A 22,264-nucleotide genomic window follows, 5' to 3' on the forward strand; every position below is an offset into this window, starting at 1 on the left:
ACGAGGCCTCTTTTCTGGGTAGAGATGTTCGAAATCTATCTCCTTCCTTCTCTCCCTTTCTTTCACCTCCTTTTCTTTCTCCTTCCTCCTCACCCACTCCTTCTCCCACTCTTCTTGCCTCTCTTTTACCTTTTTCCTCTCCATTAGCTTCTCCTCCTCCCTTCTCTCCTTCTCCACATCTCCTTCCTCCTCCCTCTGCTTAGTATGTACGCTCATGAGTGCAACATCTTCCGCTTCATTTCTACCACCATTGTTATCAACAATATTACAATCAGTGACATGATTACTGATAAAATAATCACAGCGGCCACTGTCAGTATCATCAGCGCCATTTCCGTTGCTTTGATCGATACCACTGCAGGTACTATAATCAATTGCTGAATCAGAGAGGTTGCCTTTGTGTTGAATGTGACCCTTTGTATGGTCATAATCGCAATTGAGACTACAGTGTGTCATTGGTTTTACAGTTACAGCAGCCATTACAGTTATCTGCAGCAATACACCCAATGCTCCGAGCTGTAGTTTTCCCACAAAAAACAGCTGCTTTGTTAGTGTTTTTGCTGGATTCACAGTCAGTGGACATTTTTTCATTCTCTGTGTGCTTGTTTTTACATTGACAGTTGTCAGCGTGTGTGTCATCAGTGCTACAGGTGAATGAGTTGTTTGAAAGTAAGTCCACAGGTGTGTCCATGGTGTTACAGGTAGGTTTGTCACTCATGTTAGCTGAGGGAAGTTCATCCACATGATTAGGAGACATATCCTTGTCACTCTTGAAATTTGTGTCATTACGCTTAGAGTTGTTTTTGGTGCAAAGATTGTCATCTGTAGCGCTGCAGGTGCCCGGATCATAAAGTTTATCATCCCCCGTTGCCCCTCTCAGTACACTGACAGCGGTCTCTTGGTGTGTTACAGGTGTGACAGTCACTGAAAGCGTTATCAGTCCAGCTCTCCCTCTTTTCCTCACATCCAGTGGGATCAAACCTAAACTGACTGCAGTCGTTAGCAGTGCTGCTGTGACTGTCATCACAGCAGCAGTAGTTACTCAGTTTGATGGTGGTGTTACAGCCAAATGCTCCCTCCTTGTCGTTTATGTTGTGATACAGACAGTGTTTTGTCCTGGAATGAAAGTGGCAGTCCATGTTTTGATCCCCTGGACTGCACTCAGCTGTATCGCAGTCATCCGAAAGTGTCCCAGTCTCGTTGAGTTTAAGCGCCTCTGTGAGGCTCTGTGTGCGAGAGGTCTCATCTACGCCGAGGTCAGAGGTCAAACCAACACAAGCTCTTTCCTGTCTTTGTCTCAAAACGCTGACGGCCCCCCTCGCTTGTCTCCTTCCCCTTTTCCGTTTCTTCCTCGGTGTTGCCTCAGCCTCCGGCAATTCCCTCCTCCTCTTGCTGGCTGTTACCGCTCTCTTTGACATCACTTCCTTTGAAGTAACATCGCCAGGGAGGGTCATGTCTGCACAGACTGATCTAATTCTTGGTTCTGTTTCTGTCTGTTGTGCAGAGCAGCATGGGGCTGGGCCTAACACGGGATCGCTGTATCCTGCAGGTATTGTTTGTCTTTGACTACACGCTGTTTCCCTAAAGGGAGCAGGGACAAGGCTAATCGCTGGATCGCCTGCTGTTTCCCTGTGAGGTGTAGGAACAAGACAAATTTTGGGCTCGCGTGCTGCGTCTCGACAGGGAAAAGAAACACTGCTAATCGCTAGGTTACACACGTTTTCTTTAGCATCCTGAACAGCTCTTATCCCTGTTTTCCTCAGATACATTTGCTCCTCGTCTCTCCGACCTTCCTCTTTCCCCGCTTGTGTATTTTTGTGTATCTCCCCCATCTCTCTGTCATTCTGATCAGGGTCGGGCATAATTGCAGGACAGCATGGCTTCTCTATAACAGACCCAGGGACATGGCTAATCACTGAGTTACATGCTGCACCCCTGCAGAGGAGCTTTCTGAGGCCCTGGCCCCACCTGGAGGCTGATTGCTGGGATTGATGCTGGCTGGCCTCCCTTTTCACCTGCAGACACAGCTGGTTACACCGATTACACCGATTCACAGGAAGATTACTTAATAGCTCTTCTCTCTTCTCGTCATTTCTACCTGCCCTCTCTCGCTCTGTCTGATCTCCTCTTATCCTTCTCTCCTCTCTCCTCATCTTCTTTTCTTTCCCTCCTACCAGCCGATGCGCTGCAAGATTACTTAACAGCCATTTTTCTCTCCTCTCCTCTTTTTCAGTGCCCTCTCTTTTCAGCCTCTCTTCTCCTCTCCCTTCAAACATCTGATTCACAGAAAGACCACTTATTATCCTTCTTCCCCTCTCTGAGTCTTTTCTCTCTGTTTCCTCTGCTCTTTTCCTCCTCCCCCTCTTCCTTATGCCTCTCCTCACCCCTCCCCTCCTCTTCCTCCTCCTCCTCCTCCTCTTCCTCCCCGTTTTTTGAAGGCCTAGCGTCGATGCAAGGTGGCATTCTGCGGAAACGGGAACAAATTTTAAAGCACTTTCATCACGGCAGCCGGTGCGATCCAGAACTACGTTGCCGCCGCTACAATGGGCTACAAGTTCCATAGGATTTCCTGCCTGTCCTCCTTCATCCTCCTCTTCCCTTTCATCTATCTTTACCTCCCTTCCTCCCTCCATATCATCCTGCCTCTGTTGGCAGTCGGGTTGTTTGATCACAGATGGCTTTATTCTCTCCCTGCCTTCCTCCAGCCCTCCTCTCTTGTCCTCACCCCCTTCCTTGGCCCTGTTATGTGCTCTGAAGTCATACAGGAGAGGGTTGACACTGTAGGAGATAGAGGGTGAAGTCTTGGTGTAGCTAACCATCTCTGATGGCCAGAGAAGAACCCTGCTGCCGTCTCGGCTCAGGACACGACAGAATGGCTCTTTGGGACGACTTGGGGGCAAAGAAGTCGATTCTTTAGCCCAGTTTGACGGAGAGGAGTTTGATTCTTCGGGATGTGTTTGAATTGAAGACTCATTGGTCTCATTTGAAATGCCAGAAATTGATTTTTGAGGCTGATTTGTGGCGTTACTGAGCAGATCTTTCTGTTCTTGGCTGCGGTCTAACTCTGTCTGACTGTCTGCATCATCATGGGTTTCAACCTCTGTGTCTTGACATACTGAAGATTGAGCCGCAATTGTGCTTACACTGTCACAAATCTGTCCCTGTATCCTTTCGTTTAAATAAAGATTAGTTCCAGTCCCACTTTCAGTGCTGACTTGGGCTCCAGCCCCGTTGTCATTACATAAGGAGAGCTGGGCTCCATTCCCATTGACAACAGAGTCCTCAACTCTGATCACATTGCGATTACATAAAGAAACCCGGGCTCCAGTCCCAGAGAGTCCTCCAGTTCCCCTCTCAGTAGACATACTGGCTCCAGCCTCAGACTGCTGGATTGCAGATTTACTGTCCACACTGCACTGGTTTCCAGTGTCCAAGTGAACCACAGCTACATCATTCACGTCTGCAGATACTGGAGATTTGAGCTGCTGATCTGCAACTTTCTCCCCCAGATCTTTGGTCCTTTCTTGCGCTGTCACACCTTCCTGCTTCCCTGACAAGCCCGAGCCTCGCCCAGCTTGGATGAAAACAGCCGCTGATTGGTGGAGGAGCACGCAGCTCCTTTTAGGCAGCGAGAAGGACACAGGACGGAATCTGCTGGGGACAGACTGGACGTCTGATGCTCCACGCACTGCTCTGCTACTGTTGATGCTGATGCCGGTCTTGTTAGTAATGGCAGTGGCGGGGGCATTGGTGATGTTCTTACTGAAATTGGTCATGGTGGCTTTGTTGAAAATGGAGCCAGTAGTGGTGGTGTTAGTGGCAGTTGTTGGGATGTTATTGGGAGTAATGGGGTTGCTTAAATGATTATGAGCCCAAGGGATCTTGTTAAAGTGGCTAGTATTGGTAGATGTGTTGAAATCTGAGTTATTAGTGTTCATGATGTTGCTGGTGGTGGCACTGGGCGTAATGGTGGCAGAAGTCAGGTCACTATAGTCCAGATGGGTGTTGTTGAGGATGCAGGATTCACCAGCAGCAGCAGCAGTAGTAGTTGCTGTATTTTCCGTGTCCATTTGGTTGTACACCCACTGTGTGTTGCTCAGCAGTCTGGTTTCCAGTGCAGGGTTCAGGGGAAGGAAAGGCTGGATCAGTGGGGTTTGAGGCTCTAGATGGAGGGGAGAGCAGAAAGGATTACAGCAGCTGACACTGGTTACATTTACATGCAAAACATAACAGGATTATCTGCCTAACCTGACTATAAAGAAAGGAGTAGGAGGGGATACATGTAGAAGAATAGCATTCATTTTCAAGACTTCACATACAGTAAGCTCCTTATGCATTTATTCAGCGTTCTGGCTCTTCACCATTACTCCTTTGTTGCTTTTAACACATCTGAGTAAGATTTATGGGTGTAGGATGGACTGAAGAAAAACATAAGCACAGAGATGAATGTGTGGCTCACTTAGAAATGGGAAAAAATTAAGATTAAGGTTTTTATTCCAACATATAATATCCATTTTTGTATATCCATTTTGGAGTACAACATTCTGCCAGACATTCATCTGCCTATATGTCTGTGTGGCAAACAATTATTTCTTGAGTGAAGGTTTTAAGATGACTCATAACTTTAAAAGTAATCCATAATGTGCCTTCCTCACAGACCAGAAACCCCTTTTGTGAAATATTAGAGTTTTAGAAGGGAAGCCATCGAATGAAATATTACTCTTCCAATACTAGACATGAAAATACATTTAGTAATTTAATTGGAGTTGTCGAACTTTTCCACTGGTTTCAAATTTAATATGAGAGAAGAAAACTTTATTGAATATTTAAGTGATATATTTTGAGAAAAGACAGGTTAACAATTGATTGTTTCTTTGAAACTGCAGATGCAGCTGCCAAGTTTCATGTTATGCTCTTGCACCCTAAAATCTACTTGAGATGGACTGAAGGGAGGTGATATCACCTCCTGATTCAGAACAAATTCAAACTGAAAGGCAAATTTAACTGGAAAATAATATATAAAATAATAATAATATTCCAGTCTCATTGTTACAACTGTATATTCACAGACTGGGTTTTATATACTCATACACTCAGCTGCCAATTCATTAGAACACCGAACTAAGTCAGACAATACACCAGCCCTGTACAGAATCCTATTTTAATGTTTGATTTAAAAAAATAAACTTTTTGAAAGGTGTTAATTCAACTTCATGGTCATTTTTGAGGCTCTGTTTGTTATAGTGGTGCTATTGAATTGCACTCAGTTATACACATTCATTTAAAAGGAATGGACCAAATACTGGCTGCATTAAACTTCATCTACCAAAAAAACAAAAACCAAACAACAAAACAAAAAAAAAACCCTGGCAACTGAATGGAGTTTTCTTTTACACATTTGAGTTTGGAAAGTAATACTGTATCACTAAAGAAAGTAGAAATAATAAAGGCCTGGTGGTAAAAGTGGCTCTGCAGCAATAAATGTGAATGTTCCAATGCAGTCAGATCAGAGAGTGGCACAGTGAAATGTTTTGCACATCCTTGTGAAACTGGTGGGGCTGGAAGCTTGATGATATACTGTAGTGGCCATTTACACTCTCAGTCACAAATTAACAAAGTGAATGCAAAGCCGTACGTCCTGTATGTACAGAGGATATTAATAGCAAAGGTTTTGATTTGTGTAGTTCAGTGTTGGATTTCACCCATTAATAGCGGCACCTTAGCCCTAGAGGGATGAATCATACATGATCAGGCTCCAGTATGTCCTGTTTTAATTATACTCCCCACACTAACTGTGTTTACAGTCTTTTATTCACTTAGTGGTTTAAAGATGATGGGAAGGTCTGTCTTCCCTCATTAGGACCATCTGGCTAAATGTGTTACTGAAAAAAAGAATACTGAGGCTTTCCTTGAGAAGGTGTGCGTCTGCTATGCCAGCGAACGGTGGCAACATGCAGACTCTGGAGCTTTCCCCCTTAAAATTAAAGGAAATGTATTTGTACCATTCACTCTTGTCTCATGACTGTGGACCATGCTGCAGCTCTTTTCTGGAGCAGTTTACACTCCAGCAGAGCAGGGTTACATAATATTGGGTGGTGCGACACAACTAATATGATAGCTTCCTCTATCCTCTACTCAAAGGTCAGCACTGTCAAGATCGTTTATTAATTGGTCAATGGCAGAAATTTGTGTGTCAAAGTTCTCTAAAGTTGAACTCTGCAAAGGCTCTGCTGATTTACCACAGCAAGTCCACTGACTGCTGCAATTTACATTTAAATCTATTGATTTCTGTCTGAAATTCTGCTGTTACAAATGCTATTCAGCCCCTAGAGTGTTTTTTTACTGTGTTTAATTGCCTAGTACGTATTCAAGTTGTTATTTTGTGCACAACTTATTCTGTAGACCATCATCATTCATTCCTTTCTTTTCTAAAGTTGACTGTCGATAAAGATATTTCAGCATTACTGCAGCAGACCACACTCTGTTTAATCCTTCAATATCAAGAGTGATATCCTCATCACCAAAACCAAACACATACTCATAAACTATTTAAGCAGCCTAGTACATGGCTTTTAAGCAGATAAGAGTCCTTACTTGTTCCCAGCATGGGGCTGCTTGTGTGGATGTCGGCCCAGTTCTGCACAAAGTCCGGTCTGGTCTGGTTTGATGGATCAACTGCCACAGTGGTGGATCTGAACATAGGACCAGAACCTGGAGCACTGAGGAGAGGAGAGGAGAGGAAGAGAAGAGAAAATGAAAGAAAGAAAAAGAGAGGAGAAGAGAAAAGGATACAGGGAGAAAAGGATAAAAGGTTAGAAGAGATGAGGGACAAAGGGAAAGAGGAGAGGAAAGGATGAAAGGAAACAAGGAGACATGAGGAGATTAAAAGAAGGGTCAAAAAGGAAAGGATGAATTAAAGGTATGAAGGTGGAGAGAAGAGGAAAGGTGAGGATGAAAGGAAATGAATGAAAAGGAGGAGAGAAAAGTAATTGAGTAAAAAGGAGAGGAGAGGGTAAAACGAGAGGAAACAAATGAAGTGGAGAGGAAACGAGGAGACAAGCGGGGAGGAGGGTGAGAGGAGAGTAGAGCTGAAATCCAGCTGAAAATCAATTTGGCCATGCTTTTCCTCTCCCTCCCTTTGTGCCAGGAGCCAAACTGCATTGTTGCAAATCTGAAAATGGCAGTGACAGCCGATACTGACACATGACTTTCTGCGCAGCGAGTGGGTTCAGGCGCACAACGTGATTGGTCAGGAGCAATTTACAGCCATGCTGATAATCCCCATTAAGCACAGCAAGATGCATTTTACTGGTTGCTGTGCCAACGCTCATTGTAACCAAGGAGCTAGTTAGTGATCTCTCTTTTCTCTCGTTTTATTTTTACTCTTGTACAATACTGTCAGTCAGTCGGCACATCAAGTGTTTTTAAATATGTGCAGGCCTTCACTCAGCAAGTAAACCTACATTAAAATTTGAACTTTCATGCATGGATTTAGAAATCGGAGATGTTTGATCGTGTCTTCAGGGACTATTTTCTGGCAGAAACCTCTGTTCTGTTTGCGTGGGCATCTTCAGGTCGTGACTTGCAGCTCTTTGCTCAAACTGTGTATTCATGTGCTTTCGTATATATTTCAAGAAACCAAATTCTCTGATTGGTAGCTCGCCAGAAGAACTCTCCTCATAACACGTTTTCAGCAACAAGCAGCCAAATCCACATCATCTGTTTCTAGAGCTCTGTGTTTGTTTATCATTTGTCTTGCAGGCTTTTTTTTTTTTTTTTTTAAGACAAACAGCACGTGAGTGCAACACTGTTTGGCAGCCCACTTGAAAGTCCCAGATGTTGGTACTTCCCACCAGTGCATGAACACACAGACAGACTTGTAGATTTTTGAGCAACATTAACTTAGCTGTAAAGTAACTGTGACTAACATAAACACAGCAGGGTGTTTTCTCTAATGGATTATCCCTTTCAAGCGAGTTTGTAAATTTCTGCAATCTGATGCTCATAATTGCCTGCGACTACATGAAAAAGACAAGAACGGCTCAATAAAGTAGGTTCTGATTTTGAAACTCAATAGGGCTTTTTCACAGAGGATGTTTTTGTCATGTCGCATTAGGAAAAGCAAAGGTGTAAATACTGGGACTTAAATAGTGAAATTAAATTGTAGCCACTTTAGTTTCAGAGTATTGGTAGTTTGTGCATGCTGGCTCACACTGTCACAGCTCACTGGGACACGTAAATAGAACTGAGCCTTCGTTAATGATATTAATTACACCTGTGCTTTTCCAGCTTATGACAAGTCAACATGTCTGCCTGGGAGTGAGGATTTCTGGCACAACTTCACTTACTTCCAAGTTGCATGGAGGAAGGAACAAGTCTGATCAGGTCAGAGGAAAAACGTTATTATGAGGATGACCCTGATAAAGGCCACAAGATGAAATGCAGCGATCTCACAATAGAGTTGCTCTTTACGCTACAAGCATTTTGTTACATTTTCCGTTACGAGCTCTCGAGCTGTGAAATGCTCCACTATGTTCACCAGCTAGTCACTGACTAGCAGCTAGTCTGTTGTTTGGTGCTGAGCAGGTAGCGTCCAGTGTGTTTGAAACAGCTGCCTACTGCGTCAGGAAACAGAGCTGATGAGAGCGGTGAGACTTAAACCACCTACAGTAAGTTAAGTCCCTTAAAAAAAAAAAAACGGTGAGTTAAAAGATGCTAAAACGCTCTGCAGAGTTCATGGGAACTAATAATTCTCGTTGTCACTTTATACACAGTTATTTAATCCGTTGTTGATATAAATGACTGATTATTGCTGCTTTAAACTTTAAATACTGAAAATATCCGAGCATTAAACAATGTTTCCTGAAATAGTCCTTCGGAGTGAAAGGTCACTCAGGAAAGAGGATACTAGTTATCTGGCCTTGCCTCTTTTGCCTCTTTTAATTTTAATTAAGAGAGAAGAAATCATGGTCAACATTGTTCCTTTTTTGTATCGTATAGTCATTACAGTCCTTACTCACCACTCTCCTGTCCTCCTCTCTTCATGCTGATGGAGCCTCCTCAGCACTCTCTCCTCCCTCTTCTCCTCCCTGCGTCTCCTCTGTCTCCTGCAGGCCAACGCTCTGTAAAATTCCCTCTGTTTTAGCTCCTTCAGTCGCTGGTGGATGAGCAGAGTTATTATTAGTAGGAGTAGTGGTAATGGTAATTTAACAAGGAGGAATAAGAGGTCAAAGAGGGTGAAAGACTAAAAGTACATTTGTATGAATAAGTTGATCATGAAGAGTTTAGTTTCTTTGTATGTGTGTGGGAGCCTATCTGTCAGCTCTGCAATTCTTTATCTGCTCTCTCTCTCTGTGTGTGTGTGTGTGTGTGTGTGTGTGTGTGTGTGTGTGCTTGTCAGTTCTCTGTATGTGTGTGCTTACAGTATGTGTGCTTAGTAAGTCAGCCAGTGTCAGCTTTAGTACAGGCCAGACCAGCTTAATTCACTTACTGAGCTCTGTCTGCAAGCTGTCTGCAGGCCGGAGATACTGATAATGTGTGTGTGTGTTTGTGCGCATGTGTGTGTGTGTCACAAATAACAATAATAATAATATACCGTTGGGTTCATATCACAGACAGACAGATGACAACAGACAGGCATACAGACAGCGAGGCGGGCAGAGAAACCGACAAATAGATAAACAGACCAAAATAGACAGACAGATAAAACGCAGAGGCAGGCAGACAGATAGATAGACACACGGATAAAACACAGAGGGACAAAAGGACAGGCAGGTAGACAGATGCAGTGTGTTTTTTTTTTTTGTTTTTTTTTGGAAAGCTTGCCGTGTTGCCTCAGCATTTCTTAGAAGGTGTGCATACAGTGTGAGGGGTGGACAACAAAATGACAGGAAACCTCACAATAGGCTGCAATCCAATGTAGCAACAACACAAACTATGACTTTAAAAATAACTATAGAGTTAAAGCAACTTTTTAATTACACACTCAAACAAAGTGGCTAATATAAGCTTATAACAGCTAGAGTTTTCCCTACAATACTTCACATTTTAACTGATACAACTCTGTGCTTCAGTATGAAATAAAATGGATACTTCATGAAAGTGCCAAGTCAAGTTACATCAATATAGGAAGAATTTAATACATAGTTTACATGTTCAAAAGTACTTGGATAGAAAAACATGAAGTCAAACAAAATCATCATATTTAATATTTTGTGGAAAATCCTTTGCAGTCAATAACTGCCTGAGGTCTTGGACCCACAGACATCAACAGATGCTTTGTAGCTTCCCTGGTGGTGCTCTCCCAGGACTTCACTCCTTTAGCCTCCTTCACTGCAGCCTTCTTCAGCTCTTACTCATGCTTACTGGGGTCTCTCTGCCTTTAGTCTGGTCTTTAGCAAGTGGAATGCAGCTCATTTGGATTGAAATCAGGTGACCGACTCGGCCATTGGGGATATTCACGTGTGAGCTCTTTGGTGTGTGAACAAACGTTGAAATGACGCACAGCATCTGATGGTTTCAGAGGTTTTTAGTCTACACTTTTTCCTACTTGTTGGTATAATAAAATAATATTAATTACAAGGTTTACAAAAATGAAAAGTCTGATTGCTGACAAAGGTCCATGGTATAAGCAAGATAATCGACTGCAACCCATGCAGTTACAAACAAATGCACAAAGCAAATGTATTCCCTTGAATATTAGATACTACACTGTGTCTGTTGGGAGCTGCTTCAGTGTATTGTATAATTTTGTTTGTTGAGATGCTGCATATTTCTTCCAGTACATGGACTGATTATGAGACAATGGACCCTTGGGCAAAACACTTGAAAGGCCCTCCCTCCTACGTAGCAAATTAAATTGCTTTACTCATTTCAATGTACACTTTCTGTAGCATTTCTGTGGTACTTCTTGTGCAGCTCTTTTATGTTGGAATTGATAAACAGATAAATAATAAAAAATTAATATTGGATTACTGTCAAGATACACAGATGCTCAATATTAAAGGACTCAGGTTGTAGAAGGCAGAACTATGACTGAGGCCTTTGGTTTTCCAATGAGACAGATATTGTTGTTACTTCCTCTGACAGGGGGACTTGTGGGCCCCCGATGCATTTGCCCCTGGACTTCATTGTTGAGTGGGTGCTCATACATGAGCCTCATTTCCACTCCCGGAATTTGCCATAAATTTTATCAATAGTTCATTTATTTATTTATAGCACCTAAACCTTTAATTTATTGCATGTATGTGTAAACCATCACTGCAGTGCTTTCTTCATTATTTATCATCAGATGAATTAATTTATGGTGCTCAGAGCTAAAATGAAAAGATTATGTACATGGGAAATAACTGCACAAATAGAAATTAATGGTAAACTGATATAAGATTATGTTTATAAATCCAGCTTTTCATTTTACAGAAAACTGTGTGGACTGCAAATATTATACCATTTTTGGTGAAATTAGCAAACAATCTAAACAGTGTTTTACTTATTGATCGTGTCTCTTTCATATCACTCACAGCTAGCTCCAGATAAGTGTGTGTTGATGTGCACACACTTTCACCACATGTTCAACTTTTATGAATACCAGTTTGTGGTATAAACCTTCTAAATGGCTCCTTTTGAAAAAAGCATGAATTATTCTTGTTTCCCAAAGCTATATTAATTGTTTAGGTAATGAGCTGTGCTGGTACTGGTGAAGCCAAATTCACAGGTGCAAACCACCAAATCCACTCTGCTTAGGAGAAATTCACTAAACACAGCTGATGCTACATGGTCCAAGTGTTTAACCATACTCCTCCATAAAGACTAAGAAGTACAGTCCTTTAGTTTAATTGAGAGGAGTGACACTTGGTAATTTAGTACATGTAATGAAATGAACAGTGTCTTTGAGGTTAAAGAGGCCTACTGCTCCTGCACAGTTCATCTGATGTGGATGTAAATACTGTCTGAGAATCAGCACATTAACTTCCTTGTTATTGTTTCCTTTTAGATCCAGGACACCCGAATACAGAGCCAACGCAACAAACAATGTGTCACCTTCCTACTATGTACACATCTCACTGTATAAATTATATATTTAATTAGAAAAACATATAGCCTCTTTAAGCAGCATAACATAGGATAAACAGTGCATGGTTGTTTTTCTCAGTCTGACTCTGTCATAGCAGCACATCAAGTGCCGGTGACGTAGCCTCTCTGCAAACCGCTTCATTTCCAAAAGAAGATGGGACCGTGACTGACCGTGAACCAAAAGGCGGGCAGCTTAGCTCTGTGTGTGTGTGTGTGTGTGTGTGTGTGTGTGTGTGTTTGTGTGTGTGCAGGCTGGAGAATATTACTGCTAGAAAATCCATTTCCTGCAAGTGTTGCAGTCTCAAACAATATGCCCTAAATGCTCTGCATCCTCAAGTAAACCTAATAAGTCTGACACACAGCTAACTGTGAAAAATATTATGCCTCTTTCATCGCTTGCAAGTGAAGAAATGATAATTGCAGCAAATACATTCCTCCCAGCACCTATAATTTTGTAAACACCCAAACAGCTGCAAGTTCCCAGAGTTGCCGTCTTCTACATCCTACTATGGAAGAACAAACTCTTTCAAAATTACACTGAAAAGAGAAAAATGACAAAAGAAGAGAAAAAGTCCCCTGATTTTTTATGTATGCACAGTGTGTTATTGATAAGCTGTGTTTGATATGTAATCAGTGCAATATGTACTATTGATTGAATAATGCTCTGGATAACTGGCATCATTATTATTTTGCCGTATTGATAGCACTGTGATATTTTTTCTGAACAGATTATTAAGAGTTTTATAGATTTACTTATGTAGGATTTAACTGAATCTGAAAGTTCTACTATAGAAAAAGGCCTTAGGTGTTTTTTTTTAAAGAAACCTTCTCATAAGTCATAACAGTTGGTGTTCATATTGATCAAAGCAGACTTCTTCAGCCAGTTATAATACATGCAATAAATCAGTTGGATTGCTGCTGATTTGGCAAAAGTAACTTGTTTCTGAGTGAACACATCCTACCTACCTGCCTCTTTCTCTGGTAAAAATACACTGTATGTAATCTTATGTAATTATGACATGTTATCTGGAAAATCAGTTGTTGATGGATGAAATAAGAAGACAGACAAATAAGAACACCAGACTAGTCCTGATGCTTAATTACATTTATGCAAAAATCATAAAAATCAGATATTGCCATAAAGGAATTCTGCACATACACCTTGAGAGAGAGATGTTAAAGGGATATTGATCTTATAAACTGTTGATGTCCTGTTGTTTTTATGTGCAGTTACCTGTTCATTTCACCCTACACAGTATATTTGTCTCATATTTCTCCTTCCACAACCCCCTTTCAACTCTCCTGCATCCCCCAGGAGAGGCATGCCTCAGAGTTTGATAAACCCTTGTTATAAAAGATGTGGCAAAGCCTCCTGCTCTATACTGCACGAGCTAATTTAAAAATGTAGTTAATTGCTCATCGCTTATTACTCATTGAAAAAGTGATTGTGTTATTATTGTCATTACTCAGTGCAGCTTAGTCAATAGGGATTTTAGACAACTTTAGAGCATATTACATATTCTGTATTTAACAGGTATCAATACAAAATTAGACACTGTGGGTTAACAAGCAGCCAAACTAGAGTTAGTTGATATAACCTACATTAGCCACATCATATTATTGTAGTGCATTATAAAGCAAAGCAAAGCAAAGCAAAGTTCTACTGTCCAACACTGCTCATGGTAATTTGTATATTGTCAGTATGCCATCCCTTAAGGAAAGATATGAACAAAATGCTGTCAAAATGCGCTGCTCAGGTTCGCTCGTTGGATGTTCACGTGTCAAAACCCATCAGCTGAAGTGCTTCAGTTTCCAGTCCCAGTGATCATGAGAATAGATATTGTGTTTGTGTGATTTTGTCAACCACAGTGTGTTGTGTTGTGTAAGGGAAACCAGAGTTGAGTGCTTGTTGTAGCCCTGGGATGTAATAAATCCATGACCTTGGTCAGGAGGGTTTAAGGTGTTGTGTGGTAGGATAAACCAGACCTCAGAGTGTCTTGTTAAGGTGGTATGACTCACCTGCTTGTGGTGATGGTCGTAGGAGTTGATGTGGTTGTCGTATTGTTGGTGTCTCACGTACTGCTTATCACACAGCTCACAGTAGAAGCTAGAGTCTCCTTCCTCCTACAAGAAAAGGAGAAAGAGAAACAAGGTCTCAATGTGAAAATCTCACCTCTTGTATTGTGATATTGTGAGTCTTTGTGGTGATCTTGAGAGTCATTGTACCATTAACAAGATAGATGACTCTTCAGTTTCAGTTTGTAATGATTTTCAACCCCCCTCCCCCCAAAAAAAGACTTTTTTTTTTAAAGGAGCAGTTACTTTTTGACGCAGGTTGTATTTGTCCCTAAACATCCAAAAGACAAAGTCTCTGTCAGTGGTCTACACTCTGTGGTTCATCCTAAACCAAGAGTATAGCGTTAATGTCCTGTTTTTCTTCATAGTCAAGTAAAAATGCAATATTCAACTTCATATGGCATTGATTAAATAACCATATGTGCAAGAATGCAGTTCACAGTCCCTTAGGTCAAGAGGACAGAAATAAAATGTGACTTATGACTTATCAGACAAAAACAGAAAAGTACCTCTCAGAGCTTCCTTGCATAATTATAAATCATGACTTTGTTGCAGAGTTGGTCATAAAAATAAAATGAAACAAAATGTGTGCGTAAAAAAATCCCAGTGTGTAGGTGGGAGTGGTGAATTACAGTCATAGCCAGTTTAGGTCGTAAAATGTGTTTATGGGAATGTATATTCATCATACTCAGGCTTTTAATTTGTTGCCTGTCATACAGTGTATTTGTGTGTGTGTGTGTGTGTGTGTGTGTGTGTGTGTGTGTGTGTGTTTGTGTGTTTGTACATACATATCCAACAGTGGACCTCCCACTCATTACACACTCACCAACAGTGGACCTGTGAGTCAACAAGGGACATTTTGAAGGTCTGCTGTTAGTCATGGCATAAATCATGCTATAATTATGGCAAAAATTCTATTATGAATTTAATTTAAGATGGGACCTCCAGGTGTTTGAGTATTAAAGTGCATGTGCTCAGTGCTGCCTCTGCAGGCTGGTGCACGGATTTTTTTCATACTCATCCATTGTGTGAATGATATGCAGCCCCAGACAGGCTTAAGACTACACGTCAGCTACCGCTACAAGCTGCACTTTCAAGGAACTGGTCTCCCTAAACACTACGTTTTGTTGTCTTTTCATTCAAAAAACGATAGAAAAGAGAGGGAGGTGTGGAGACACAGTGCAGCAACATACAGTAAAATTCTACTTTGTGAGTGTGTGCGGTTGTATACACACACTATTTGATTTAAACTTTCCATGTTGCACCAAAGTGTTAGCCACTCATTGTTTTCCAACACATAACCCTCTGTTTCTCTGGCCTTGACCCACCTTGAATGTTTACTTTAGGAACAGGACTTCACTAAAGATCCTGTGGATCAAACCCAAGACCTCAAAACTCCAGACTAGTCCTCTTGTGGCCCAAGATATTTGAACAGAGACACTTGAGCTCCATATATATATATTTTTTTTCCTTTTTCTTTTTTTTTTTTAAAGACGTTCCAACTCTCTCCTTTGGAAATTGGAGTTCACAATTCAATGCACCACACAGGGATCAAATCCATGCCCCTAAAGCTACAAACCAGTCCTCTAACTGCCTGAGCTATCTCACCAGCAACACTTACTCTATTTCATATAGCTTTTGAGTCTTTCCTCTAGATGCAGGACTTCAAAGTGCAACAAGTTGCCTGAGGATTAGACTCACAATCTCAAAACCTCTGAATGGTCTTGTTACTCCATTTCGTCTTTCCATTTGGCCAAAATGACCTGGACCCAGAGGAAGAAGTCAAAACCTTTAAGAAAAAGAGTGAAACAGTACTTAACTAAATAATCTCAGGTCACATTTTTATGAGGCACATTGAATTTTGTCCTACACCAAAAGTAAACATAAAAGGCTCTAACAAATACTTGAGTGTCTTTTTACAACTAGCTCAGGTTGTGAGAGGAGTGCTTGGAGGTTCTGAGTATGTGAGTTTGATCCTTATTAGGCTAAATGTATTTTGAAGGCCAACAACCAAAGACCCAAAAGCTTGTGGGGGGGTTCAGTCCTTGGTGAACTTTGAAGTCCAACACTCAGATGAAGGACTTAAGAAGAAGAAATGGCACCCAAGTGTCTCTGACCAAATACTTCTGAGTGATAGAGGGATGCTTGAAGTTCTGAGGATGTGGGTTCAATCCATATGAGACTCAGTGAACTTTCAAGTCCAACACCCAAAATGAAAACTGAAATGTGCTCAGAGAGAAGTTCTCAGTGCCATCAGTAGTGCGGTATGTTTGTTTGTGTAAGGCACCAATCGTGCAGCATATGTCTCAAATTCTACTTGTTTTTGGTACCTGGAGCATCAAAAACAATCCTGCTGCTGCGTGAAAATTACAAAAGCAGTTTTGGTCGGTGTAGTTCTGTGGTCCACTGTTGGCGAGGTAGGAATGTATGTGTGTATGTGTGTGTGTGTGTGTGTGTGTGTGTGTGTGCCCTCATAGAGTTTGTCATGTGGAGTGATGCTGTCTCTATTGCTTCCGATGGCTAATGGGCCCTTCAATCACAACTATTGATCAGCAATCTGAGTGTCTGAGTGAACACACACACACACACACACACACACACACACTAACACATATAAAAATACACACAGCAAAAACACACACATTTCTGCAAACCTACATACATGCATATCTCTCAATACAGCAGTGTGTCTTAAGCCCACACACACATTCACAGATGTAGTAATGCAGGATTTTACTTTTAGGCTTCTACACACACAGAGAGACACACACACCAAGTCCATTAATGGAAGATTGATTTATCTTAAAAAGTAGGGAACATTCAATCTGTGACATGACCTTCAGTGGAGGTCTGGGCACTCTGAATGTGTGTGTGTCTGTGTGTGTGTCAGAGTTTGCATAAGTTGGAAATTTCCAACTTTTTGTTTCTAAAAATTGCAGTTGAGAAGCTTCCTGAATTCAGCAGCTATTAGGAGACAGGCCGAGGGAGAGGAGGGGGCCCGAGACAGGAAGACAAACACTGAGTGAGCCAGACTGAAAATGTGACAGAGGACAGATGGAGACAAACAGAGAGACATTGACAAAAGCATAGGGGAAACGCAGACAACCTTGTTTAAGCCCTCACAGTCCCAGAGCAGCCGCCATTCTCAGCCATTACCACAGGGATCTCCTCCTTCAGTCAGCATTAGCTCATCAGACAAGTGATTACTGTTGCTACCATAATTCCATTAAGTAACGAATTTATGTTACATTATTCTATTACAGAACGAAACATTACATTTGCATTATTTAATCAAAGACGGCATTGGTTTGCATTATGTCATTAAAGATGTCGTTGGGTTGCATTAGCCCACTAAAGATGGGTTTTGATGTCCATTAAACATGGCTTGCTGGATAGCTTGGAAATTGCTGCTCAGTAAACTCAAATTAAAACACATTACAGTTTAGGAAGCTTTCTGTACACTGCATTGCAACAAAATAGATGTATTGTCTTGTTACCATGTTAAAATCTCATTCCTCTTTTCTTCTTCTTCTTTTTTTTTTTACTTTAGCTGAGGGAGAGTTTTGTGGAAATTGCCTGACCCATTGTGTGAATGAATTTTTCAAAACCCGCAGGACAAACTCTCAGATGTGCAGCTGTGAGGCAAAAAACAAACCTTCCAAAGCTAGACAGTTTTTTGCAAACTCAGTTTTTACCACAAGATTTTAGTCTGGAAAACATCTGCTGAGCAGCAACTCAATTGAACAAGATATGTGTCAAAAAAAGTCAACTATGAATATGTTTTGATGGTGATGATGTCTTGCCATCTCACAAACCTTGTGAAACAACTATTTGAACTGTATGATACATGTGATATTTGACACGACTGTTGCAACTGCACTGAGTTTTTGTTTTAAACTTACTTTAGCTGAGACAATTAGTTACTAGTCAATCAACAGAAAAATGCCAACATTCATTGGTTCCCTTTTCTCAAATGTAAGGATTTGTTCCTTTATCAGTTTTACATTGTTTAGGAAGCAATCGGTCCCTGAGAAAAAAATATCACTCTTTAGCTGCTACATGCTTGACTTTCATCACCAGCCTTGTCTATTTTGAGTCTGTTAACTGTTTTGGTGACAGGCAGTCATGGTACAGTGTGGACTTTGTGGACATGGCTGCTGCACTTCATGTTTAACCAATAAACCAAAACAGTGAACTGAAAGAGCCTAAAACCTGGTGAGGGCTTCAGAGTCGAATGCCCTGTTTTGTTGACGCTTAACATCCAATTAGCAGGGTTGGATGTTTCATTTTGACTCTGCTACTTTATATTTTTACTTTGACTGAAGAGAAAAATATGATAAAAGGAAAAAAGAAGCATCAAATAATCTACATTTTAGGATGTCTCGCTCAACTCAATATCTTGAAATGTATTACTTTTGCTGAAACAAAGCTGTCGGCTGTAACTAATTTGATTTTCGATGTCTTATAACTGGCTTGATAAGTCTGAAGTGTGAAGATTTGTGAAGTGAAGCTCCTCTGCGGCTTTTTTTTTCCAGTCTCGCATGCTCGCTGAGCAGCTCCTGTAAATGACTTTCTTACTGACAGATCTCTTTTCCTCTGTCTCCCTCAGGGTTATGTTCTTTCTCCAAGCTTGTACTTTCTTAACACTAATGACTAACCACAGCCAGTATGTAGATAGACGTTTTTATCAAGTTTGGGGGTCAAGTTAGGTCATTTTTAATCTTTTGCAAAAGAAAGAAAATGGACATGGCCTTTATGTAGATCACTTTGTGCCTTCATGGTGAGGCAGATTCATCACTCTGTTGCTTTAAAAACTAAGGACAAAATCACCCTTTTTTGAAACCTACTGTGATAAATTGCAAGATAATTGATTTGGTGGACCAATATCTTGTTGTTGATTACAAACTATGTGTTAAGAAAAGCACAATCATACTGCTGCATTTGTTTCTTTCTGCAGTGAATGAGCTCTTTAAATGTTGCTTCATGAGAGTTGCATTGCATGCTTTTGAGCATTTTGGATTGCACCTTGGCTCAGCAGCATTTAGCAATAAAACCAGATCAGAGAGCTCAGTGAAAAGTAGCCAGGAAGGTTACTGGCGTTCAGCAGGAAAAACTGACTCAACCTTTGAGAAGCATATGGCGAGGAAAGCTGATGCCGTTCCTGACTGCCCCGGTCAGCCCCTTGGAGGGTGGTGTGAGCCCTCTGGGTAACATCTCAGAGTGCCAACATTCAAAAGTAAAATAATATGGGCTTACTTTATCCCCACTGCAGTTTAATTGCTTAATAAGCAGACAAAACGTTGCAGCTTTTTATCTGCACAAGAACATCTTATTTTCCACCGATAATCAACTTTTTATAGGCCTATATAGAGCTATTGAATTAAATTTTTAATTCATTCATTCATTTATTTATTTTTTTGTCTGTATATTATATGCTGTTGCAATTTTCTCTGAGTTGTGTTCTGTTGTATTATTGTATGTTTGTCATCATAAATCCTGTCTAGAAGCAAACAAAAAAATCCTTCTGGGACAATAAAGGTTTAAATTAAAAGGGAAATGAAGTGAGATGAAATGAGTGTGTGTATGTGTTTGTGTGTGCATACATGCGTGTATATGCAGTATTTGTATGTGTGTTGGTGTCTGTGTGTATATGTGTGCCTGGTTAGTGGCCAGCATCCTCCATACAATCAGAATAAGTGCATTTTTGTAATTGAAAGGAAATGAAAACAAGTGGTTGTTGACCTTCCCACTCTAGCCCTCTTGCATTTTACCAAATGCACCACTCAGCTCACATACAAGGAATTTTATATTATATTATATTATATTATATTATATTATATTATATTATATTATATTATATTATATTATTAGTGACCTGTTCTGGTCATCTGTAGGGAAATAATAGTTTATTAATTTGTTGTGAAGACATCCAGACTTCCACATTATAGCAGACCAGCAAGCAGAGAAACAAACCACCTGTTTTCTTGTATTGTACTCTACACTCTCTGACTCAAACCTGTACCCTACAACAGCTCTCTTTGCATAAAGTAGATGTAAAAATCTTCAGTTTGAGGACAAAGAAAAAGTTTAGTTCCCCTCAATTTTTCTCTGTGTGGGTTGAATTGATGATGACTTTGCAAGGTCTGTCAGTTGAGCAAATGTCTCTTGTTCATTTACTGGAAATTGGGTGTGGGATCAAGAGCAGAATGACCCTTCCTCCTCTAAGCTGAACATATGGACTCATAAATATAACTGGAAATGGATGTAACCAGCCAGGAGGCAAACAAATTACAAGCAAAGAAAGTAACACGGACAGGAAAATGTTTGGCAATTCAGTCTTGATCCTTTTTAGAGAATGGACAGAGAAGCCCAGGTTTCAGCTTTGCAAAAATACAAAACATCCATTTAATTGCTTGTTTGAGAGGGATACAATTCCTGCAATTCCAATTTGTTGACATCTAGATCTCAGTCCTATGAATGCAGTTACTGTCAGTCATTGTGGACAAAGGTATCTGCCAAATGAATCAAGTATAATGACACAAGAGATTCGAAATTTGAAATACTAAATGTAGGGAACTAAAGTAAACAGTGTACAAACATTTATAATTTAGAGAAACTATTTGTAATTTGACAGCCAAAAAAAAAAAAAAAAAAAAAAAAAAAACTTATTTGAGGAAAGGAGTTTGGCAGAAATTTTTCTCCTTGACACCAAGACTCTACAATATTAAGTTGATATTTGAAACCTACCATTAAAGATTTAATAATATCACAAACCTGGCAACCCAGCAGGGCCCTCTTGTATCTGTGTCCAGAGCTACCTTAATAACCAAACAGGCAAAAAGAATTTCAGATTCATTATTTCATGTCTGTGATTCATTAGTGATGCGACACACACTATTTCTCCATGAATAATAACTGAAAATATGTTAAGATTCTAGTGATAGTTGAACATTTTAATTACTGTTGCCCACAAGGGCTTTAGCAGGTGAACACTCAGCAAAAGAAAAAGGGGAAAAAAGGCAGGGCAAGGTACACTTAGCAGTTTTCAAACCTTATTTTTATGTATTAGTCATCAGTCTATTGTGTTACTATGGTTCTGTTAACACTATAGGTAAGTTAGCTTAGTTAACTTCCACTATCCACTGATGGGATCTTATATCAGCTGATGGTGGGAAAGCTACATGAGAGAATTTGGCTGCTTTTCAGCTCTTTGCCTCTGGGGAGCTCACTCCTGCTCACTCAGCTGGTGGAGCTGCTGCATTTCGGTTAGCCAAAACAGCTTCCCAGTTTGTATGCGCAGGGGACCTCCTGTATTACTTCACTTTTTTTTAAACACGTTGTCAGAGTCAAAGCTGTTGGTAGAGCCAGAGTTGTGCACTGAGGGACTGCAACAAAGAGAGACAGAGGCTCAGGATGCTGACGCTTTGGCCCAGCAGCAGCAGCAGTTGTATGTGGGACGAAAAAGGCTGAGCAGCCCTGAGCAGACTGGCTGTATCTGTAGTCCAGCTGCCCATTGTGCTGCAGTGAGGTCATCTGTGGACTCTCTCTTTTTTGGTTGTTGGATTCTGTAGCTGACACGAGCATTTAAGGAGTGTGTGTGACAGCAGGGGGCTAAAAAGTTCCTCAGAGGCAAAAAAAAAAAAAAAAAAAAAAACTATTGCCATCACATAACAAACTGACTCTACCGAGTGAATCAGCAGGCATCGCTGTGAAAACTGGGCCCAATTTGACTGAAAAATGAGGGTAATTTTTTTTGTCCAGGTTATATAAATCTTCAGAATTTGAATAACTGTGTTTCACTGTGAAGCAGATTCTTATTTTTTTCTATCTTTCTGTATCTACACATTAAAATTTAGTTCTTGAAATGAAACAATGAGTCCATGTATTACAGACATTTTAAAACTTTTAAAGTGATACACCTACGTGTCTTTTGTAAATCCACAAAGCCATAACCACGTACTGTAGCAGAGGTAAATGTGGGGAAATTCATTTGCTTGCCTCTTTCCATTTGCACTGCAAGGAGCCATTATTTGGTTGATGTGTATTGTTGTAAATGCAGTTATTATTGTGTTTGTATAGTTGATAAGTGGTTGGAACAGCATGCTTTCTGTAGCTA

General features: G+C 40.6%; 1 protein-coding gene across 1 annotated transcript in view; it reads right to left on the reverse strand.

Moving 5' to 3' along the window:
- Positions 1 to 856: 856 nt before the first annotated feature.
- The window catches only part of LOC108872935 (uncharacterized), a 53,390-nt gene continuing 31,982 nt past the window's right edge, over positions 857 to 22,264 (reverse strand). The window contains exons 2-5 of the mRNA XM_018660866.2: positions 14,092 to 14,196; positions 9,021 to 9,157; positions 6,595 to 6,719; positions 857 to 4,162 (exon numbers count right to left, since the gene is read on the reverse strand). Coding sequence (XP_018516382.1) covers positions 858 to 4,162; positions 6,595 to 6,719; positions 9,021 to 9,157; positions 14,092 to 14,196 — 3,672 coding nt within the window. The 3' untranslated portion in view covers position 857. The remainder of the gene's footprint in view (positions 4,163 to 6,594; positions 6,720 to 9,020; positions 9,158 to 14,091; positions 14,197 to 22,264) is intronic.

This window comes from Lates calcarifer, linkage group LG16_LG22 (genome assembly GCF_001640805.2).
Source record: "Lates calcarifer isolate ASB-BC8 linkage group LG16_LG22, TLL_Latcal_v3, whole genome shotgun sequence".
Taxonomy (NCBI): domain Eukaryota; kingdom Metazoa; phylum Chordata; class Actinopteri; family Centropomidae; genus Lates; species Lates calcarifer.